Source organism: Muntiacus reevesi, chromosome 2 (genome assembly GCF_963930625.1).
Source record: "Muntiacus reevesi chromosome 2, mMunRee1.1, whole genome shotgun sequence".
NCBI lineage: Eukaryota > Metazoa > Chordata > Mammalia > Artiodactyla > Cervidae > Muntiacus > Muntiacus reevesi.
In genome coordinates, this window is record NC_089250.1 from 20,955,228 (window position 1) to 20,975,615 (window position 20,388).

Consider the following 20,388-nt stretch of genomic DNA (forward strand, 5'->3'; position numbering starts at 1 on the left):
TTAAACCTGAAAGACTCCGAGATTAACAGGATATTATCAACATAATGGAAGAGAAAGATATCTCTCATGGTAGATAGCTGCCAGAGAGTCCCCCATGCTGGGTGGATGGCCACCTTGGGACTAACCCCACAATTTTCCATTCCCTGTTATTTTTTCCCAACATCTTTGTACTCAAGGGATTTTCCCTGGCATCCCAACTAGCTCACCAGCTGCTGAGTTGCACCCGGCAAGTCCGCAAGCCTTGTAGATCACCAGCCTGGACACTGGAGAAAGAACCCCAAAACAGTGACAGAGACATCCATAATACTGGATAAGGGAGCTTACCTGTATGAAATACAGGGTCCTGGTGTGACGCCCAACAGGGTACTACAGGCAAGCAACATGGAAGCCATATTTACTACTTAGGGAAGATGGTGACTATTTATAGGGGGAATTGCCCTTATATTGACTGTCTGTCCTGTGCCTGCCCCTTACAGCCCCTGAGGTTAATGAGCATCAGGCGGGCAAATGTTTTCCTCTAATAAATTAGCAGGTGGAGCTTTCTGGTCTAAGGACTAGAACAGTCACTAGCTGGGGCAGGGGGCAGGCTCTCTTGCCTGAGTAGGGTGTAGGCGAAGCAGGCACTGGTTCAGCAGGGACTGTACAAAGAGGAAGAGAACAGCCATCTTGAGTGGCCTGATCATATATGAGTGTACTAGTTCATTTTAATACTTTGTTTTCTACTATTTTGAACTGCACATTTTTGTACTTTGCAATTTACTGGTCAAAAAATTAGCTTATTAAGATTCAGAAGACACTATAAACATGTATGCCATTTTAATGCAGCATGTTATTTCATTATGAGTGAGCCGAATATAATTATATTTTAATTTCATCTAAATAGTAAATGTACTATTGACATGAGGATAAAAGGCATTAAGTACTCTTGCATACTTAATGTCCCTGAAAAAAAAAAGTGCTACTAGCTGTCATGTAATTTTTTAAATGCTTATTTCATTCAAAACACTTTATTCATAAAAATTTTACTTAAGATTATAAAAGAGCAAAAAGCTGAAATATCCAGAAATAGTATAATGAATTCCCAGTTGATTCTGAGAGCAGAAGTCAAACAAGGTGAATAAAAAACAAGGAACTACCCTATTGACCCAACAATCCTACTACAGGGCATATACTCTGAGGAAACCAAAGCTGAAAAAGACACATGTACCCCAGTGTTCACTGCAGCACTATTTACAATAGCTAGGAAATGGAAGCAACCTAGATGTCTATCAACAGATGAATGGATTAAAAATTTGTGGTATGATGGAATATTCATATATGTATATTTCATATATACAATGGAATACAATGGAACATTACTCAGCCATAAAAAGGAACATCTTTGAGTCAGCTCTAGTGAGGTGGAGGAACCTAGAGCCTATTATACAGACTGAAGTCAGTCAGAAAGAGAAAAACAAATATCATATATTAACATAGATATATGGAATTTGGAAAGATGGAACTGAAGAACCTTTTGCAGGGCATCAGTGGAGAGGCAGACAGAGAAAAGACTTGTGGACATGGTGGGGATGAAGAGGGTGGGGAAGGAGAGGGTGGGATGAATCGAGGAAAAAATTCAGCCAAGATGAAGAAAGGAATCTTGTAATTGTGTACTAAAGATAAAAAGACTAGTTTTCTCAAATGAGAGGAAATGCCTGAGGCCTGGAGGAAAAGGTTGTAATATTAGATTAGGCCTGAAGAAAAGGAATCCACTGATAATAATTTCCCTTTTGGTGGTGGTGGTGTTCAGTCACTCAATCACGTCTGATTCTTTCTGACCCCATGGACTGAAGCACACCAGGCTTTGCTGTCCTTCACCATCTCAGAGTCTGCTCAGACTCATATCTGTTGAGTTGATGATGCCATCCAACCGTCTCCTTCTCTGTTGTTCCCTTCTTCTCCTGCCTTCCATCTTTCCCAGCATCAGGGTTTTTTTTTTTACAATGAGTCGGCTCTTTGCATCAGGTGGCCAAAGAATTGGAGCTTCAGCTTCAGCATCAGTCCTTCCAATGAATATTCAGGGTTGATTTCCTTTAGGATGGTCTGGTTTGATCCCCTTGCTGTCCATGATAGTAATTGTATAAGGTTTTAACAAATCCTATTAAAACAGACAAAAATTATTTCCTGAAATAACAAAAAATAGGTTACAATAAATAGAGAGTGCCCCATAGCCTGTATTACATCTCAGTTCTTTTCTAAGTGAGCATGATGGTTTCCTGAGTATCCGTTAGCCAAGTTTCAATTTAGGACAGATGACAAAGTTGGAGGTGGGATGAGATGGGTAATTGTAATTACCTTCAGGTAGATAGTATTGCACTTGAAATGTGCAGAAATGGCTCTGAAGGTCCGTATACATAAGGGGCTGTGAACAGGACTGAAATCTGTGTATAGACATTACCTCAGGTGCTAATGAACGCCCAGAGTTCTCTGTAATGAATGCCCAGAGTTCTCTGTTGGCGAGAGTGATTCTCACATACAATTTTAAGATCTTAAAAGAAGGGTGTTCAGTGAATTTCTGATCTTTTGTCATGGACAAGGAACTCGAGCGCTGCTCCATGAAGACTGCTGATTCATTTGTTCCTTGAGAGATTAGTTAAAATTAAGCCAGTGAGTAAAAAACAAACAAACAAAAAAATCCCAGCAATTCAGTTCTTATAACTACAGTAAATAGAAACAAACCTCACTCACTGTAACTCTTTTCTCTCTAGTGAGATGAAAGATGAAACTTTTTCCTTAGAGACATCTTAATTCCTCTCCCTGAAAGTGAAATAGATTATTCTGTGGTGAAATATGTATGGCAAACTTAGATCATTTAAGCCACAAAGTATACTACTTTTAATTAGCCAGGATTTTATATGAGTAATGAACTCTCCATTTCACCCTGAACATACCATTCTACATACATCTTAGTTATTTATCACCTGCTATAATGTAAAGGAAAAATAATTTTTAACAAATAATCATTGGTTGACATTTAAGGCAATGTACCAAAGCCTAACTTTATTATGATGGTGCATTTCTTTCTTAGTTCTGAGCACTAAATCCTCATGCATGATTGAATTTTGCTTACCTGCATCTTCTCCCATTCTTAAGTATTTTCTGTGTGGGCTGTTCTTCAGAATAAGATTTACTTATTCATAAGATATGAGTAAAATTAAACAGCACCAGTGAGATAGACAAAACACACAGAAGCCTCTTCAGAGTCACTCTGAATTACCACTTGGCTCCTTTTCAATTTTTGGCATCAAATTTCCTCTTAGGGTATATAACTTCCATCAGGAGGGCAAAGCATTGCTGACAACAAACAAAAATAAGCACTGCTAATTTGCACATATAATAATAAAGGAAAAAAAGAAAGAAAATGATACCCAGGAGAGGCAGGGACTTGTTTCTTCTTTGAAAAGCAAGAAACACCCATTTTTCTACTGTGAAAGAGGACGGAAACACTCCAGACTAAGGAAGAGATGCTCTTGAAATGGCTCCTGCTGGGCCCCCATGATTTTGTGTATAAATGGGACATGGAGCTACACTGAATGTTTAATTTATTTATTTATTTTTTTTTTTGAATGTTTTATTTCTTCAGGGATTCATGAAGTAGTGAAGTCACCAGGAATACAGAGAAAAAAAAATCAATGTTAATTAAATAACAATCAGATTTTGAAGGAAGATTACTTTTTTCAACTTAATGTTAAATACATAAGTATCTCAGGTACTCAGCTTTGGATGTAAGGTTATCCAGAACTTAAAAACGCTTGGCTGGGCAGAAGTAAAAGAAACAGGTTTTGTAAGTAAGGTGAGGAGAGACAATCAACTGGTTGGAAGAAAGCTCAGGAGAGAGCAAAGAGCATAGAAAAGTGTGTGTGCATAACATTTCCAAAATAGATAGCAAGTTGAGTATGGGATTGAGGACAACACTGTACACTTTTTGTTTCTCTTCTGCTCACCAGTCAAGTAACCATGAGAGAGGCATTCTTCGGTCATCAAATTGTAAGAGTAGTTTAATTGTCTGGCTCCACTTCCAGTGGGTGTTGAGACGAAATTAAGGTGGTTACGGATGGCACCCATCAATTTTTCAGAGCATGGAAAAGACTGGGCAAGAATAGACTAACAGGACCGTTTGCACTTAGAACACTGAAGCGACTTCTCCATTTGATTTAGAACACCTCTCGTCTTCCCTCTCTTCTTTTTAAGAAGCATGAAGTCATGTACTTCGTGCCAGGCACTGTTCTCAACTCTCATTATTCCGTATTAACGCATTTCATCCAATAAAAGAACCTTATAAGGGTGTAACTACAATTCTCCCCATTTGACGGATGGGGAACTGAGACACTAAGGAAAACAAAGTCACTTAGCTATTTAGTAGGGGAGGTGGAATCCTTTTACCCGGTCTGGTTCTGGAGTTTTAACCAATGTGCCGCTTCCCTCTCTTTCTTTGTAAATCTTTACCCCATTAAAAAAAGGTTTAACTATGCAAAACAAGATGTAAACTATTGAGAGGGCTGGAAAGGGTTAACGCTGAAGCACTTCCGCGAGCTGGAAAAACAAAAACAAACGAGCCAGCGAAAGCCAGTTAAAGCCCCCGTAGGAAATTCTGTGGGCCTCCAGTTTCTTTAAACTCTCGCTTTCGCTCCCGCTGACAGTTTATAACAAAGCCGCCGCGGCGGGTCCGAGCCGCCGCGCGCTCCCTTCCTCCACCCGCCCCGCGGGCCTGGGGTCCGAAAGGGCTCCGCCGGGTCAGTAACCGAATTGGCTTAGGTTTGCTTTCTCCGCACCCCCCACCTCCGCCGCACACGCCCTCCCGGGAATGGCGAGCTGTAATTAACCCTTTAGAGCCCAGGAAGACCCTGTCGGCGGCTAGTGGCCCCCGAGTCGGCTGCTGGGCCGCAGAAGCCCCGCAGACGGGCGTGAGGGCCGCCCAGGGCCAGGTGGGTGCGGGCGCTGCTGGCCCGCCGCCGGTGGGGGCGAGCCGAGTGCGGGGATGGCGCCCGAGCGGCGCCGAGGTGCCGTCCGGCACTCCCCTCCTCGTTCGCCTTTCTCTCCTCCTCTCCCGGAGCTCCTGGCCGCCGAGCTGCCGGGGGCACGCCGGGCTGGAGTTTTCCTCTCACTCCCCCTTGCTTTCCTCCCCGGGTTTAATCTCTCGGCGACTCCTCTGCCAGCCCCGAGGAAAGTGCAGCCATTGGACAGGTCGGTGCTAGCTGCCGGTTTCGGGGAGGAAGGTGGGAGACGCCGGGAGGAGCGAGGGGGAGGGAAGGGGGAGGCGGGAGGAGGGTGCAGCGGCGGATCTGGCAAATTGCGAGCCGCCTTCCCTCCCCAAAGTGTGGAGCAGGAGCGCGGGGGAGCGCGGCGGCGGCGGCGCCTCCTCCGCCACCCAACTCCGGGGCTCGGGGCCACCTCCTCCTTCACCAGGAGGAATCCTCTCCCAATAGGTTTCACCCTGACTTTTTCTCCCCGTTTCTTTCTTCTCCCGCCCCCCCGCCCCCTTCCTCAATACGTTTTTCTGCCTTCGGACCTCAGACTGCTGCAGCCTGAGCCTTCCCAAGGCTCAGCTCTTAGGGGCTTCTCATCCCTCCGGCTGCGGGCGAGGACGCGCGCCCTGCGTCGGGCGAAGAAAAGAAGAAAAACTTGTCGGAGGGCTTTCGCCAGCCCGCTGTTAACCCCCTTCCCGCAAACCCTAGTCTCCTTAGGGGGGCCATCCCAAGACTGGGGAAAGTTCCTTCCGAGCCGACAGCCCTCTTGGATTTGGAGGAGGCACCCGCGCTGGCTGTGGAATTAGATCTGTTTTGAACCCAGTGGAGCGCATCGCTGGGGCTTGGAAGTCACCGTCTGCGGGCACCGGGGTGGCGCTGCCTGTGCGGAACGGAGAGTTTGCCAGCCCCAGCTGCAAGTGGCCTCTCCTCTCCGCAGTTGTTGTTCTGTGTCTGGGGTGAGGACTGCGAGTGTTGTGGCAAGTTGTGAAGGGAGACCTGGAGGTCCGGAGAGGACTGCGCTCCGCCTGCACTCCCTTCTTCCTCGTCCCGGCTCCTGGCTGTGCAATCCCAGAGAAATTTACAAAGGCCTTCTGCGCCCCTCCGAGACCGGTCCGCAGCATTCAGCCCCGTGGTCCCCATTCGCAGCGGGAGCCTCGGAGCAGCACCGGGCGCCGGGGAAGGACTGGCGGGGCGGGGGAGGTCGCGGCGGCGGCATGGCGAGGTTCCGGAGGGCCGCCCTGGCTGCTGCGGGAGTTGTGTTACTTTGCCACTTTTTAATGGACCGGCTTCAGTTCGCTGAAGGGAAGCCTGGAAATCAAGTCAATGGTAAGATGCACTTTCGCTTGTTGGTCTCCTGCCCAGTCGAAGACCTCTCTGGTACCCAGTTCTCCACCCACCCCCACCCCATCTATCTGCCCTTGGCAAAGTTATTGCAATTGCATTTCAAGTAAACTTGGGCTTCTCAGATGAGCAGAAGGTTGGCTGGATGAGTAGGGTGGTAGGGACTGAGGGTTTTTTAAGGGTTTACCACTTGCTTCACCTGAGCGGTAAGCAGGGGGTGGTACTGTCTTCCCCCGAGGCGTCCTGAGAGGGCTCGGGTGTTAGAGCAAACCTTCCCGCGGATACCTCCCCAGGAGCTGGCATCCAAGTTCGCGTCCTCCCGGGCTCCTCCTCCTTCCCTCCTCCTTTCCTCCCGCCGAGATAAACTAAGGGGGTGCATTGTGGCGGATGCGGTGGCAGCCGGGGATTGCAGCGCTCCCCTCTGCTGGAGAAAATTCCCTGTGGCCGCACCTTCCTCCCGCAGGCGGTCCCCACCTCTGCTCGCTCTTGCTGTCTGGGGCTGAGCGGGCGCTGGAAGTGGGTTGGGGTGGGTGCGGCGGGACACCGGGGAGGGGAGGAGGTGGCAGAGGTGGGGGGGACGCGCCTCTGGAGACCAACCACCCGCCCCATTGTCCTCCGCCGGCCGGTTTCGCGGACAGGCCTGAACGTGCAGGGGTTCCTGCGAGTGTTCTGGCAGTGCCCCCGCGCGGAGCCCGGGAGCCCCGCACAGCCCGGGGGCGGCGCCCCCTGCTCGGGCGGCTGCGCCAGCCAGGTGCGCGTCCGTCCCAGGACCGCGCCCCCGGGGTCGAGCGCTGAGCGGGCGATGCAGCCCTGGGGGTTGCGGGGGCCCGCCGGCTTCTCCCGCTAGGTTCTGCGGAGCGGAAGGTCCAGCTGCCTTCCGGGACCCTGTCCACCGTGAACCGAGTGCCTGCTCCCCATTTCGCTCTCCCCACCCCACGAAGAAATGCATAGACTTTGAGGGGAGGTGAATGAGGAAAAAACACTTGAAGAGAAATTAACGCTAGCTGGTTAGGATAATCAAGGTTTTATTTTGTTGCTTTAATTCCGAGGAGGGGTTAAATAATAAGTGATTCCTCGGAAAATATTCTGGCGTCCACAAATGTCAAACTTGCAAGTCGCAGAGAGAAGGCTAGGGAGAGCACCTGGGGATTCCAGGTGAGGTGAATCTAGAAGGAAGTCCTTAAATGAAATTTTACCAACCTGAGACAGCCCGAAACACTGTCTGCTCCTGGTGAAAATTCTTACAGAGAAAACAGATTCTGACTGTGCTCCAATTTATCATCAAGGGGTGTGTGTTGGGGATGGGAGTGGGCAACAAGGTACCGCTTTTTTAAAGCTGTGAATAAAACGCAAATTTCCTGGATGTCGGTTTGTTCTGCATAGAAGGACACAGGTTGTTCTTCACAAGGTGTTGTTTATATCAATACATCATACCTTCTGTTTATTTCTCTGATACATTTTACTGGTAAAAAATAATAAACTTTTACTCGTCTGGGAAGCAGCACATTTATTTTAAAAAGGGTAACAGTAATTTTCATGGGCATATTCATGAAAGAAATAAATGCTTAAAGAAAACAGTTTATTATATCCCAAAGGAGATTAGAGAGGGGTTTGTGCCAGAATGCATCCTAAGTTGTTTATTTGAAAACTACTTTGGCACTGAAAGTAAATAATGCATTTACAGTAAAAAATAAATATTTGTTGACCTTTTATTATTATTATTATTTTTTTTTTCTGAACCTTTTCATTAATAATATGTTACTAAGGAAAGAATAATATATATGTGTAAGTTTACTAAGTTCTCAAATTGAGGGTAAAGTCCACTCCACTCTAAAATTGGTCATATAATTGAAAGCTTCTGCTTTGTGGATTATAAAATACATATATTGCTCAACATAAATCTGCAGGTGTTGTAAACCAATATTTCGGATGGAAACCTAGAAGCCCATATATTTTTAGGCTTGAGTAAAAAGGAATAGTTTAAATTTCTTGGCGGTTTTTTAAAAGATATCAAACTGAAGTAGCTTCTTTCCCGGATATCAATCTCCATTACTTTCATGAAATCATCTTGGAATTAAATAGTTAGCATATTGTAAAATATAAAGTATAGCAATGAAATGGAAGAATAAAAAGAGTTTCCTTTGTAAAATAGACTAGCTAAAGGTTCAAAACACGAAATTTTTAAAATGTCCAACAGTCTTGGCATTTGGCGTGTAGCAATCAGGATTTTTATTACAGACATTTTGACACAGGGGGGAGAAACCTGATTTCATAACAGGAACATTTTTATTATGCATTACTTTAGAAATGCTGCAGTTGACTTTGTTGCCACCAGAGGGCAAAGAAACTGCTAATTTCCTTCCCATTCTTTCCCAAACCTTGGATTAATGATCCTCAATGTTTTGTTTTTCCTATGTGCAGTATTTGTTGATATTTCAACTTGACATTTAAAAATGAATGGTGACTTAAAATAATGAGAGTTTATTTTATTTCCCATTTTCATTGAAATTAAATATTCATTTAACATTTATATAGTACTTCCTACATGTAGACTTATACTCTGAATACATTCTTCTGGTGTAATAAGTAGTGGAAAACCCCAAATGCTCTCTTCTTCATCACTGTTGGCAATTATTACCACATTATTGTGGAAGTCCCAAGAATATATTTGAAATAATCTCTCATGATTAAAAGTTCATTATTGTATAGTGAACTTTTTAAAGATTGAATGTGTTGTATTGATACTTATATCTGAAAAGTATTTGCTCATACTAAATAGTACACTTCAACCAATATTTAGAGAAAAATAAGCTTAGAATAATGTTAAATTTTATAAGTCTCAAATCATTTTTGTATTGTTATACATTCATCTTTATATCCTGAACTGATTGTGAAAGTTTAGTAACAATATCAAAGGAGATAGATGCATTAATCTTAAAGAATTCAAAAGTTTAAATCAGGAAAAAAGGTCTTAAAATATGTACTTATATTTTGGCCTCATTATTGCTCTTAGATGTGATTTAATGCAACAAATAAGTTCATTACCACTATAGATAAGAGCAGTGATAATTTAGGGCACCGAGGAATTTTCACTTTTTAAACTTTCTAATATTGTTGTGGAGGCAAGTAGTTTATTTTTAGCAAATCATTTACATTTAGTTCTTTCTCTAGTTGGATGTTTTCCTATTATTTTCTGCTTTCATTAGAGTTAAAAAACTTAGTTTGAAAAACTACTAATTTGTGGAGTTTTCTATGAGAGTATTTCTGTTGAGATGTACTGTCACTATATATAGACATATCTGGAGCAAAAGATGATGACAGAGGGTTAATTCAAGTGAATATTCTCTATAAAATGGGCATGTGTCAGATTATTAGAAAATTTAAAAAAAATTTTTTTTACCAGTGACTCTGGGTTGCATATAAAACATTTTTAAAATATGGAATATGAGAGTCTTTTTTCTTTAGAGGATAGATAGAAGTTGAAGCCTGAGGCTGGGTAAGTTTGGAATGAGACATAACTAATCTAGAATATTCAGTTCAGAAGTAAGGTTTGAAATTCATGGATGTTTGCAGAGAGATTCGGAATCATTACAATTAGGACCATTTATGCATTTCTTAAGTTTGATCTTTAGAAAGAGGTTCTTATCAAGGAGAATGTGCTTGAGTAAAACTTAGGAGTGGAAAATACTAATTCACTCCCTACAGATTTCTTGTCTGTAAGAATCAGATACTTTCATGCACAGATGTAGATACTGTGGATTCTTTTCAATAGTTTTGGTCTCATTTTCTGCTTCCTAAAATGTATCTTCCCTTATAGAAACAGTATGTTCACAGCGCTGAATGAGTTGATCAACCATGATTATGTGATTTAAAATCTTAAGTCAGTTTCCCACTGCGTGACGCGTAGCCTCTGAATGAAGCCAGTGCACAGGAAAGCAGAGCTACATGATGGAGAAACTTGAGAGCCGTGACAGTGTTTGTGCCCCTGCCTCCAACCATGCCTGAAGCTAGGGGGTCCCCTGGACTTTTCAGTTATATGAGCCAACAAGCATCCTTCTTTGCTTAAAAAACAAACAAACAAGCAACCCCCCCCCCCAAAACCAGGCTCTTCTGCATGGCCATTACCAGTAAATGGAAATGAATATACAATAGGTCTCAGAGAACAATAGTTTAAAATGAGAGAAGATGATCCAAAGGTCTGTCATAATGGCCTTAAACCTGTTAATAGAACTTTGAAAAAGTTCATCGTACTATTCTGCTACACTTCTGAGTTCTGACTATATTTTCTCTCATATACTTAATCTAATACCTCAAAGTACAGTGTGTACGTATATATATATCTGTATATATATATGTGTGTGTATACATAATATGTATATATATAGCGGTGATGCACTATTTTCAGTGGAGGTGAACACTATTAAATAAGTTTAGTTCTCTTTGAAATTACTTTTGAACTGAATTCTGCTTAGGCCTCATTCCATTAACCTACACTGAAGGTGGCTTTAAAAACAGTCTCCTAAAACTCATTATTGGATTTCCCAAGTGATGGAGTAGTAAAGAATCCACTTGCCAGTGAAGGAGACATAGAAGATGGAGGTTTGATCCCTGGGTGAGGAAGATCGCCTGGAGTAGGAAATGGCAACTCAATCCAGTATTCTTGCCTGGAAAATTCCATGTACAGAGGAACTTGGCAGGCTACAGTCCATGGAGTCACGAAGAGTCAGACACAACTAAGCACAAAACTCGTTATGGTAGCTGTTACTGGGGAAGGTGGTTGGGTGTGCGGTGCGATGCTCTGCATGGTATTTGTTCCTCAAGTAAGAGAGGGGGGGGAGGGAGGGAGGGAGGGAAAGAAGATTTTGTGTCTTAACAGTGATACAGTTCTTGTGAACTGGTTTGTTTGTATCTTTTGGATATTATGAATAGTGACCAGAAACATTACTTTAAAAAGATGAGGTTTTTTGAAAGCTCAGAGCACAATTTGTGGCCCGAGTGCAACAAGTATATGAACCTTCTGGTGTGCATTTTTTGTACTGGCTTACCTAGGTCTTCATCTTGTCTTTCCCTACTTTCATTTAACTGTGTCCAGCTTTTCTCACTTAAAGTCTTGTATTAGTTTTAGAGAGGGGAAATAAATAAATAAACAACAATCACCCTAGTACATGAGGTTGTATATTACAAAGTTGCTTTTCTGCTTTCTTTTAATCTAATTTCAGTCCTTTGCCTTTATTCTGAGCACATATTTCACAAAGCTTTGATTATCTCTCTCCAGTATCCCACTCTGAGAAATCTTGCTTCTTCCCTGAGGTTCACTCAGGAGGTCTTCCCTCACTATCCCCCCAGACTATGATTCTGTTCAACTGAGGACGTTGCTGCAGAATGACAGACTAAGTACTGTAGTAATGCTTTTTCTAGGACAGTTTTTCCCACTATTTATTGTGTCAGGTATTGCCTGGCCAAAAGAATACTATCTGAGGAAAGAAGAGAATACAAAATATTCTACATTGTATTGTAACAAGACTTTGAACTCATTGCATGTTTTTTCTTTGTTTCTATTTTGCCCTCTTTAATTAAAAAGGTGATAAGATATGAATTGATGGCACAGATTTGGATATTTAAATAGAATTAGAGGTCTTGTCAGGAGCCTGTTTGCAATTAGGATAGCCTGTTAAGGATTGTAGATCTGAACACAGGGTCAGAAACTGTGTGACCTTCCTTGAAACACAGACTTGTAATCCCTTCCTCCAGAGGCCATCCAAACACATTTGAGCACTAGTAACTTGCCTTTCCCCTCCAAATTAAAATCAGCTGTCCTCCCTGCTTCAGGCATTACAGTAGACAGTGGCCTGTGATTTTGTCAAGAGGGGGTTAAGAAGGCAGGGATGCAAAATGACTTCCATTTTACTTTTCTGGAATCTTGTGACTTAGTTCCTCTCTTTCCCCCACCTATTATTTTTCACTCATTAATTGGAAATTTTCCCTTGAATAAGTATTGTTCAAGGTCTGACCCTCTAGGTAAGGTGCTTAGCTGACTATGGCTATAAGACTATAGAGAGTCTGATGGGAATTTGCCCTGTGGATAAACTGCATAAGAATCAGAATGTTTAAAAGTCAAGTTTGTACATACTCCTTGGAGTGGTCAGTGACATGAGAAGTCTACATAAAGCCAATAAATTCTCTCTAAGCTTGCTGCTTGGTAAGTACACCCTGGTTTATTTAGATCCGGCTAATGTGTTCTTTGGTCCAGTTGGAATATGGAACATTCAGTATGCAGTGATGATTTTTAGATAGTAGTAATATCCTTCTGTGTTTATATGTATCTGTTTGTGGCAGTGGCTCCCAACTTTTTCTCTCTGAAATCATAATTTGGGCATCCTATTAAATATTTATTTCCCTAAACTCTAAAAGGGAAGTAAGATAGGTGGAATTTATTATTTTACAATGTGAAATTCACAAATAACAATGATGTTCAAGATGTAAAGTAGTCCTGTAGGTGCAGTTAAGGTACAGCTCTTTCTATGTACATATAGTACATACGTATCTGCATATTTCTCTCCAAGTTACAGCTTAGACAGCAGCTACTAGTGACCCAATGAACCCAATTATTCAGTTGGTATATTTTTGTTTGTTTGGTTAAAAAAGCCTGTTGACCTTGCTGCAGATGTAGCAGTATCTGACTTCTTTTGCTTGCACCCTCCCCTTTTTCGTCTGTTATCCATTTCCTTCAATACATTCAAAGGGGTCTATGAAGAAATTATATCAATGTAATCTACATTGCAAAATAGTCCTGAAAAAGTGTACAGGAATTAATTTTTGCTGTACTAACTCATATTTTCAATGCTTATGGGTTCCTGATATTTAAAGGAATCCTGTCCTGAACTTTTGATTAAAAAAAAAAACAAACTCAATTATTTTGTTAGACCATAGTTTTATGTTTAAAATTATCTATAGGGCACTAATATGCATACTTCTTTCAAATATTATATCATCTGATGTTAGCTGTCTTATTTATTTACTTTAATTGAAGTATGATTGATTGATATTAACTAGTTTAATTGTGACTTTCTAGTATTTATATATTTCCTAGGAATATACACCTATAATTATTTTTTCCTTTTAAGGGTAAGGGTAACTGTCAGGGTAACTTAGCTCTTTTAGTAGACAGTCAACTTGTTTTTAATTTTATATCACTAATTTATAACTTACATATTTCAAATCTATTTTCATTTCAATTATTTACCATTTTCTGTATTCCAAGAAACAAGAATTGAACTAAAAGGCATATTGCTATGTATTTACATCTTTTGTTCTTGTTTATTTGCAGTAGAAATAGAGTCATTGAGTTTATTGTCATGCAACAAAAGTTTAAAGAATATTTTAACACCTATTTGAAAACTCTGGATGTCCTATAAAAGTAAAGTTGATTTGTAAGGTTAAAAACAAAGCCATTTCACGTTTTAGTTTGAAAATGTTCTTGCTACATTGTAAAGATACTGCTCAAAGTTTTATTTTCATATGTTGATAGAATATCATAGGGTATTATATATCTTGCATAGTATAAATTTTTACCTGTTTGGATTTATAATTTGAATTTTTAAATTTTATGTAGTTTTCTCTAAATGCTTATTTATTTTATTTGACTTAAATATTTTATGAAAACTTTAGATTAATGTGAAGTGTATGTAATAATATTTCCTGTATCAAAACACTATAGTGATATTTGTAAATTATGGCAAGAATTGTAAAATTTTTATATGTTGTGAAACAATTTTGATTGAGACTGAATTTTGTACATATGTATCACATGTCATTGTGTTGGTCCTACTCCAAGTTGATTTATCCCCCAACTGATTTATATAGTCTTCCAGTTATTTTTCTATAACAGGTGTATCCAATCTTCCATCAACAAAAAATCAGTACTTTTCTTAAAATGGAACAGTGACATGGTATATTTTATTTCCATTTTATTGAGGTGCAATTGATATGTAACACAGTGTATGTAGGTTTAAGGTTCATGTGCATACTGAGTCCTATCCGACTCTGTGCAACTCCATGGATTCTTGCCCACCAGGCTCCTCTCTCCATGGGATTTTCCAGGCATAAATACCATAGTGAATTGCTATTTCCTTCTCCAGTGGATCTTCCTGACCCAGGGATAGAACCCAGGTTTAAGGTAAACAGCAAATGATTTGATGTCCATACATCATGAAATGATTACCACAAGAAGTTGAATGAACATCCATCATGTCATATAGATACAAAATAAAAGATAAAACAATTTTTTGCCTTGTGATGAGAATTCAAGATTTACTGTCTTAAGAGCTTTGATATATATGTATAATAATGTTAATTACATTTATCATGTTGTGTATTACATTCCTAGTGCTTATCTTATAACTGGAAGTTTGTACCTTTTAATTGCCTTTGTCACCATACAAAGATGTTATGTTATCAGTTCAGTTCAGTTCAGTGCAGTTGCTCAGTCATGCCTGACTCTTTGCAACCCGATGGACAGCAGCACGCCAGGCCTTCCTGTCCGTCACCAACTCCCGGAGTTTACTCAAACTCATGTCCATTGAGTCAGTGATGCCATCCAACCGTCTCATCTTCTGTCGTCCCCTTCTCCTCCTGCCCTCAATCTTTTCCAGCATCAGGGTCTTTTCCAATGAGTCAGCTCTTCGCATAAGGTGGCCAAAGTATTGGAGCTTCAGCTTCAATATCAGTCCTTCCAATGGACACTCAGGACTGATCTCCTTTAGGATGGACTGGTTGGATCTCCTTGCTGTCCAAGGGACTCTCAAGAGTCTTCTCCAATGCCACAGTTCAAAAAGCATCAATTCTTTGGTGCTCAGCTTTCTTTATAGTCGAACTCTCACATCCATACATGACTACTGGAAAAACCATAGCTTTGACTAGGTGGACCTTTGTTGGCAAAGGAATGTCTCTGCTTTTTAATATGCTGTCTAGGTTGGTCAAAACTTTCCTTCCAAGGAGTAAGCGTCTTTTAATTTCATGGCTGCAATCACCATCTGCAGTGATTTTGGAGCCCCCTAAAATAAAGTCAGCCGCTGTTTCCTCATCTATTTGCCATGAAATGATGGGACCAGATGCTATGATCTTTGTTTTCTGAATGTTGAGCTTTAAGCCAACTTTTTCACTCTCCTCTTTCACTTTCATCAAGAGGCATTTTAGCTCCTCTTCACTTTCTGCCATAAGGGTGGTGTCATCTGCATATCTGAGGCTATTGATATTTCTCCCAGCAGTCTTGATTCCAGCTTGTGCTTCATCCAGCCCAGCATTTCTCATGATGTACTCTGCATATAAGTTAAATAAGCAGGGTGACAATATACAGCCTTGACATACTCCTTTCCCAGTTTGGAGCCAGTCTGTTGTTTCATGTCCAGTTCTAACTGTTGCTTCCTGACCTGCATACAGATTTCTCAAGAAGCAGGTCAGGTGGTCTGGTATTCCTGTCTCTTTCAGAATTTTCCACAGTTTATTGTGATCCACACAGTCAAAGGCTTTGGCATAGTCATTGACTGCCTTCCCCCAAACTGTACATTTCATCCCTGTGACTCATTTTATTAACTGCAAATTTGTACCTCTTAATTTCCCTGGCCTGTCAGTGCTGTTTTGAACACTGGTACTGTGTATAGCCTTGCATACATCTCTTCATGTTCATATGTGGGACTTCTATTTAGAGGTAGAATTCATGGGTTATTGGGGTTGTGAATGTTAGGTAAAACCTGGGACAAACTCTGATAGACCTTCCAAAGGTCTGTTCCAAAGATAATGCTTCAAAGATAAAGGTGCATGGTACCCTAGTGATTATCCCTGTGCAGATACCACAGTCTTAATTACTTTAGCTTTTAACAAGTCTTTGTTTGTGGGACAAAGCTGTCCTCCTTGTTCTTGATCTTCAGGAGCATCTTGGCTATCCTAAAGGCTTTTTCAACTTCCCAGGTGGCTCAGTGGTAAAAAATCCACCTGCCAGGAGACGCGGGTTCAATCCCTGGGACAGGAAGAGACCCTGGAGAAGGAAATGTCAACCCATTCCAGTATTTTTGCCTGGGAAATCCCATGGACAGAGGAGCCTGGTGGCTATGGTCTATGGGGTTGCAAAGAGTCAGACACAAGTTAGTGACTAAATAACAACAAAGGAAGGCTCTTTGCTTTTTCATATCTATTTTAGAGTAAACTTTCAGGTTTCTTTAAAAACTATTGAACTTTAATGGAAATCACTTTATATCTCAGGGTCATTTGGTAAGATTTCAATGTCAAACAACTTGGAAGCGATGTAATTTATTTTCTACAACAGCTAAATGCCACAACAAGTACCACTGTGCTACATAACAAATTGTTAATAGTGGCTATTTGGCAAGTGACCTTTCTTTAGTTGAAACAATGTCCTTAGGTTGAGTGTAAGTGGTGTTTTCCTGATCACATCATGATACTAAACATACATCTAATTGTTTCTTGGGAAATAGTAGGGGGAAACCATAGGTTGATTAAAGTGAACAACTCAACTAAAGAAAAGAATGTTAATTCCTAACTTTTTAGGAACTGCCACAAATGAGAGGTGGCTGGCAGGCAAATAATTCATGGAAATAACATTTTTTCAGTGTCATTTTAGTAACCTATCTCTTCATTAGCATAGCGGTTCCAAACAAGACTTTAAATTTGCTGCTTTGTAAGCATCAGTTCTGATGAGAGTCCTCTAGATTTAGGATCCTCCTTAATGTTTGCTCTTTAATTAATATCAGTTCCATGACAGATTTACATTGAAAGAGAGTACACTTTATAAATTGCTTCCATTTAAAGATAGTAAATTTATGATTTTATTTAGACTGTAAGACAATAAATTAAAGGTTTATAATTTGCTTAATTTGAAAATCCTAATTGCACCTCCTTCTCAGCCCAGTTTATGTCTGGCCATTGCTCTGAACCCTGCCTGCTGATCTGGATATTTTTTTAATAGGGAGTAAATGGACAGGCTGGGCAGGCTGTTTTATTTCTTTGTTATTTAGCCTTCATTATCTTTTTAACATCTGTTGTTCATTTCAGATATTTTTAAAAACAAGCATGATTCAACATCGTTTGCGGATGATAGTCTCATTGTCTACACATTGCAAAACAGCTTTACACAGGAAGCCAGATTTGTGCAATCTTAGTTTTGGTCAAGCTGTTTTTAGAACAGCAGTTTGTAAAATAGGCACAACCAATGAGACAGTGATTTTTTACAAACCAAGCTGTGATGTTTGACTTGCGACGGCCTTTCTGTATCCCCAGTTCCCTTATCCTAGCTCTGGCAGGCACCATCCTTTCGAGCCTAGTTCATTTCAGTAGTGTCTCACTTTCCCTCCAACCTCATCCTGCTGGAATGCTTTCTTCATTCCGCAGCTGGAAAGATCTTTCTGAAATGTGAATCTGTGTCACCCTTCTGCTGAAAATGCCTTCCTGTCTTCCTCAGGCTCTCACCCTAGAGGTCAGAGGCCTCGATTACCCGATCCTGGTTTACTTTCCAGGTTCAAGTTCCTCACTTCCTTCCTCCTGCTCTCCCAGGATCCCCACATTTTCTTTCCCCACGAAGCAGCACATGCCATTCCCTCTCCCTGAAGCTCCCTTTCCTTCTCTTCCCGTCTATTTGTCTTTCGGGTCCCAGCTCCATCTGGATTTTCAGCAGCAGTGACTCATTCCTCAGTGTTTCTCTGCCAGCTCCAAGACTGAGAGGAGTCCCTCCCCAAAGTGTGTTCTGCACACCCTCATGGTGTCACTTATCACCAGTAGGGTAACAGGCCGTGCCTGCATTGACTGTGAGCCGCCCAGGGTGAGAGGCTGGCTGTACTGATCACCACTGCCTCACCAGCTCCAAGTAGAGGAAGCCCTATTGAACATTTGTAGGATGTTAGTGTTCTGCTTTGTGTGATGGTACTATTAATGGGTGCTTCGTCGCTCAGTCGTGCCCAGCTCTTTGTGACCCCATCGACCACAGCACGCCAGGCTCCTGTGTCCATGGGAGTCCTCCAGGCAAGAATACTGGAGTGGGTTGCCATGCCCTCCTCCAGGGGATCTTTCCAACCCAGGGATCGAACTCAGGTCTCCCACATTGCAGGTGAATTCTTTATTGTCTGAGTCAATTCATTTGTTTAGATTTATCACTCAGACAAAGGGTTTTGTCTGTAGCTTATTTCTACATATTTCTTTGGGCAAAATTTCTCACTTATAATTTCTTTCACATGACACCTCGGATTTAAATACCCGTGATTACAATCTGTAGACAAACCAGAGATTGACATCAGAGTAAAGGAATTTGTCATATATGTTTGTGAAGAACTGAGAATTCTTTCACAAATGATGGTTTAAGAACAATCAAGTCACTCAGTAAGCTAAGAACAGAGAAAGGGATACTTTCATGATTTATAATCCAACAATTTGAATTGTCTAGTAAAATGTTAAAATTGGTTCATTTGTTTCTCTTGAGAGAATGCCATGGTTAAAAAGCTTAGAAGGATAAACTGTGAATGAAATAGAAATTAGAGATTGAACCATGAAATCTGCATGAAGAACTTTCCAGGTATTTCAAAGCTAAAGATGCAAACTGGGAAATGTGCTCTAAGATGATATACTTACAGGAGTTCCAGATACAAATCATTGGGCAACTTACTAGACATTTTTTCAACAAGATCCTAAAAGATTTCTTAATGCTTCATACATCTTAGCTTTTGCTACGCCATCAATCTGTACCCAGGATGGGAGTTACCTCAAACACTGATGTGAGTTAAGTCTTTCCAAGGTTTTCAGTGTGATTCACTTGCTGAAGTTTTGGTCAGCATCCTTCATGTATTTAACAACTTGTATTTGTTATTCTACAAGCACATTTTTTCACCATATCTTTCTATTTATTGCTTTTCTAGAAACTTCCTCCAAAGTCCTTCCACTATGTCACACTAATTTTATGGAGTGAACATCTGATACGTGTCTCTTACCCCCTTCTTCTAGTAACAGTACCTTCTCGTTATTTGGGGATGTTCAGTCTTCTGGAAGCAGCATGTCACCACAATTTAGAAAGGTCGTCTTGCTGACTCTGTGTTGTTCACTTGGGTCTTTTGTCATAATGCTGTGCTTCCCCAGATAGTTCAGCATATGTCCCGAAGGTGGATACTCATAATAACCTTTCATCTTGGACTTCAGGCGTACTAGTCCTTGCCTGAACGTTACATGCACATTCTGGAAGAGAGGGTCTTTTTATAAAAGTTATTCTGGGGGTTGCTTTATTGGGAAGATATACATCTAAAGCCATCTATAGATAGACTTCCTGATAGGCGTCCTTGGTGGCTCAGATGGTAAAGAATCTGCCTGCAATGCAGGAGATAAGAGTTTGATGGATGGGTCAGGATCCTCTGGAGAAGGGAATGGCTACCCACTCCGGTATTCTTGTCTAGAGAATTTCATAGACAAAGGTGACTGGTGGGCCATGGCAAAGAGTTGGACACGACTGATCCCTCTGCTTTTAGACTTCCTGATAGCGTAAGTCAGGAAGTTTCAGTTTTAACTTGAGATGTATTGCTTGCCTCTGAATCTTAGTAAATACATCAGAGTTTTCAGTTATATCGTTATTTGAGTAATTAGTTGATTGAGGACTATTTTTCCCACTAGACTGTAAACTCTATGAGAGTAGGAACCACATTTGTTTTTTTGTTTTTTTTTAAAGCATGTTTCATAGTGTTTGGAAATAGAAAGTACTCGATAAATATTTGTTAAATGGAAGTTTTGAATAAGTTCATTTGGGAAATATTATCTCAGTGACTGGTAAAATAATTCAGTGCTCAGACATCATGTGAGATTTATCAGATGAGTCTGAAGTTGCAACTGCAATAGATTTTTCCCTGTTGGTTTTCTTAAGTAATTCTTTGTCCCTTTCTCATTCTGCACATTAAATTCTCTTACCTGAGTTTTATTTTTCTAATCTTTCTTCACGTTTAATTTGGTGTTTTCCTTTTACTTTCCCTGCAGTTCCTATTATTTTATTTTTCTTATG

At 41.0% G+C, this 20,388-nt stretch overlaps 1 protein-coding gene and 1 long non-coding RNA gene across 4 annotated transcripts in view; one reads left to right on the forward strand and one right to left on the reverse strand.

Moving 5' to 3' along the window:
- Window positions 1–1,047: 1,047 nt before the first annotated feature.
- LOC136159167 (uncharacterized) lies at window positions 1,048–5,062 on the reverse strand. The gene is made up of 4 exons (XR_010661421.1): window positions 3,984–5,062; window positions 2,719–2,796; window positions 2,438–2,619; window positions 1,048–2,137 (listed from the first exon to the last, which is right to left on the reverse strand). It is a non-coding gene; the product is annotated as an uncharacterized lncRNA (long non-coding RNA).
- A 143-nt stretch (window positions 5,063–5,205) lies between these two features.
- PLXDC2 (plexin domain containing 2) overlaps window positions 5,206–20,388 on the forward strand; it is a 416,578-nt gene continuing 401,395 nt past the window's right edge. The window contains exons 1-2 of one of the 3 annotated variants that reach the window (XM_065921072.1): window positions 5,206–5,223; window positions 5,554–6,332. In XM_065921072.1, coding sequence (XP_065777144.1) covers window positions 6,221–6,332 — 112 coding nt within the window. In that variant the 5' untranslated portion in view covers window positions 5,206–5,223; window positions 5,554–6,220. Of the gene's footprint in view, window positions 5,224–5,345; window positions 6,333–20,388 lie in introns of those variants that run through there. The other 2 variants (XM_065921071.1, XM_065921073.1) reach the window with 2 other exon arrangements.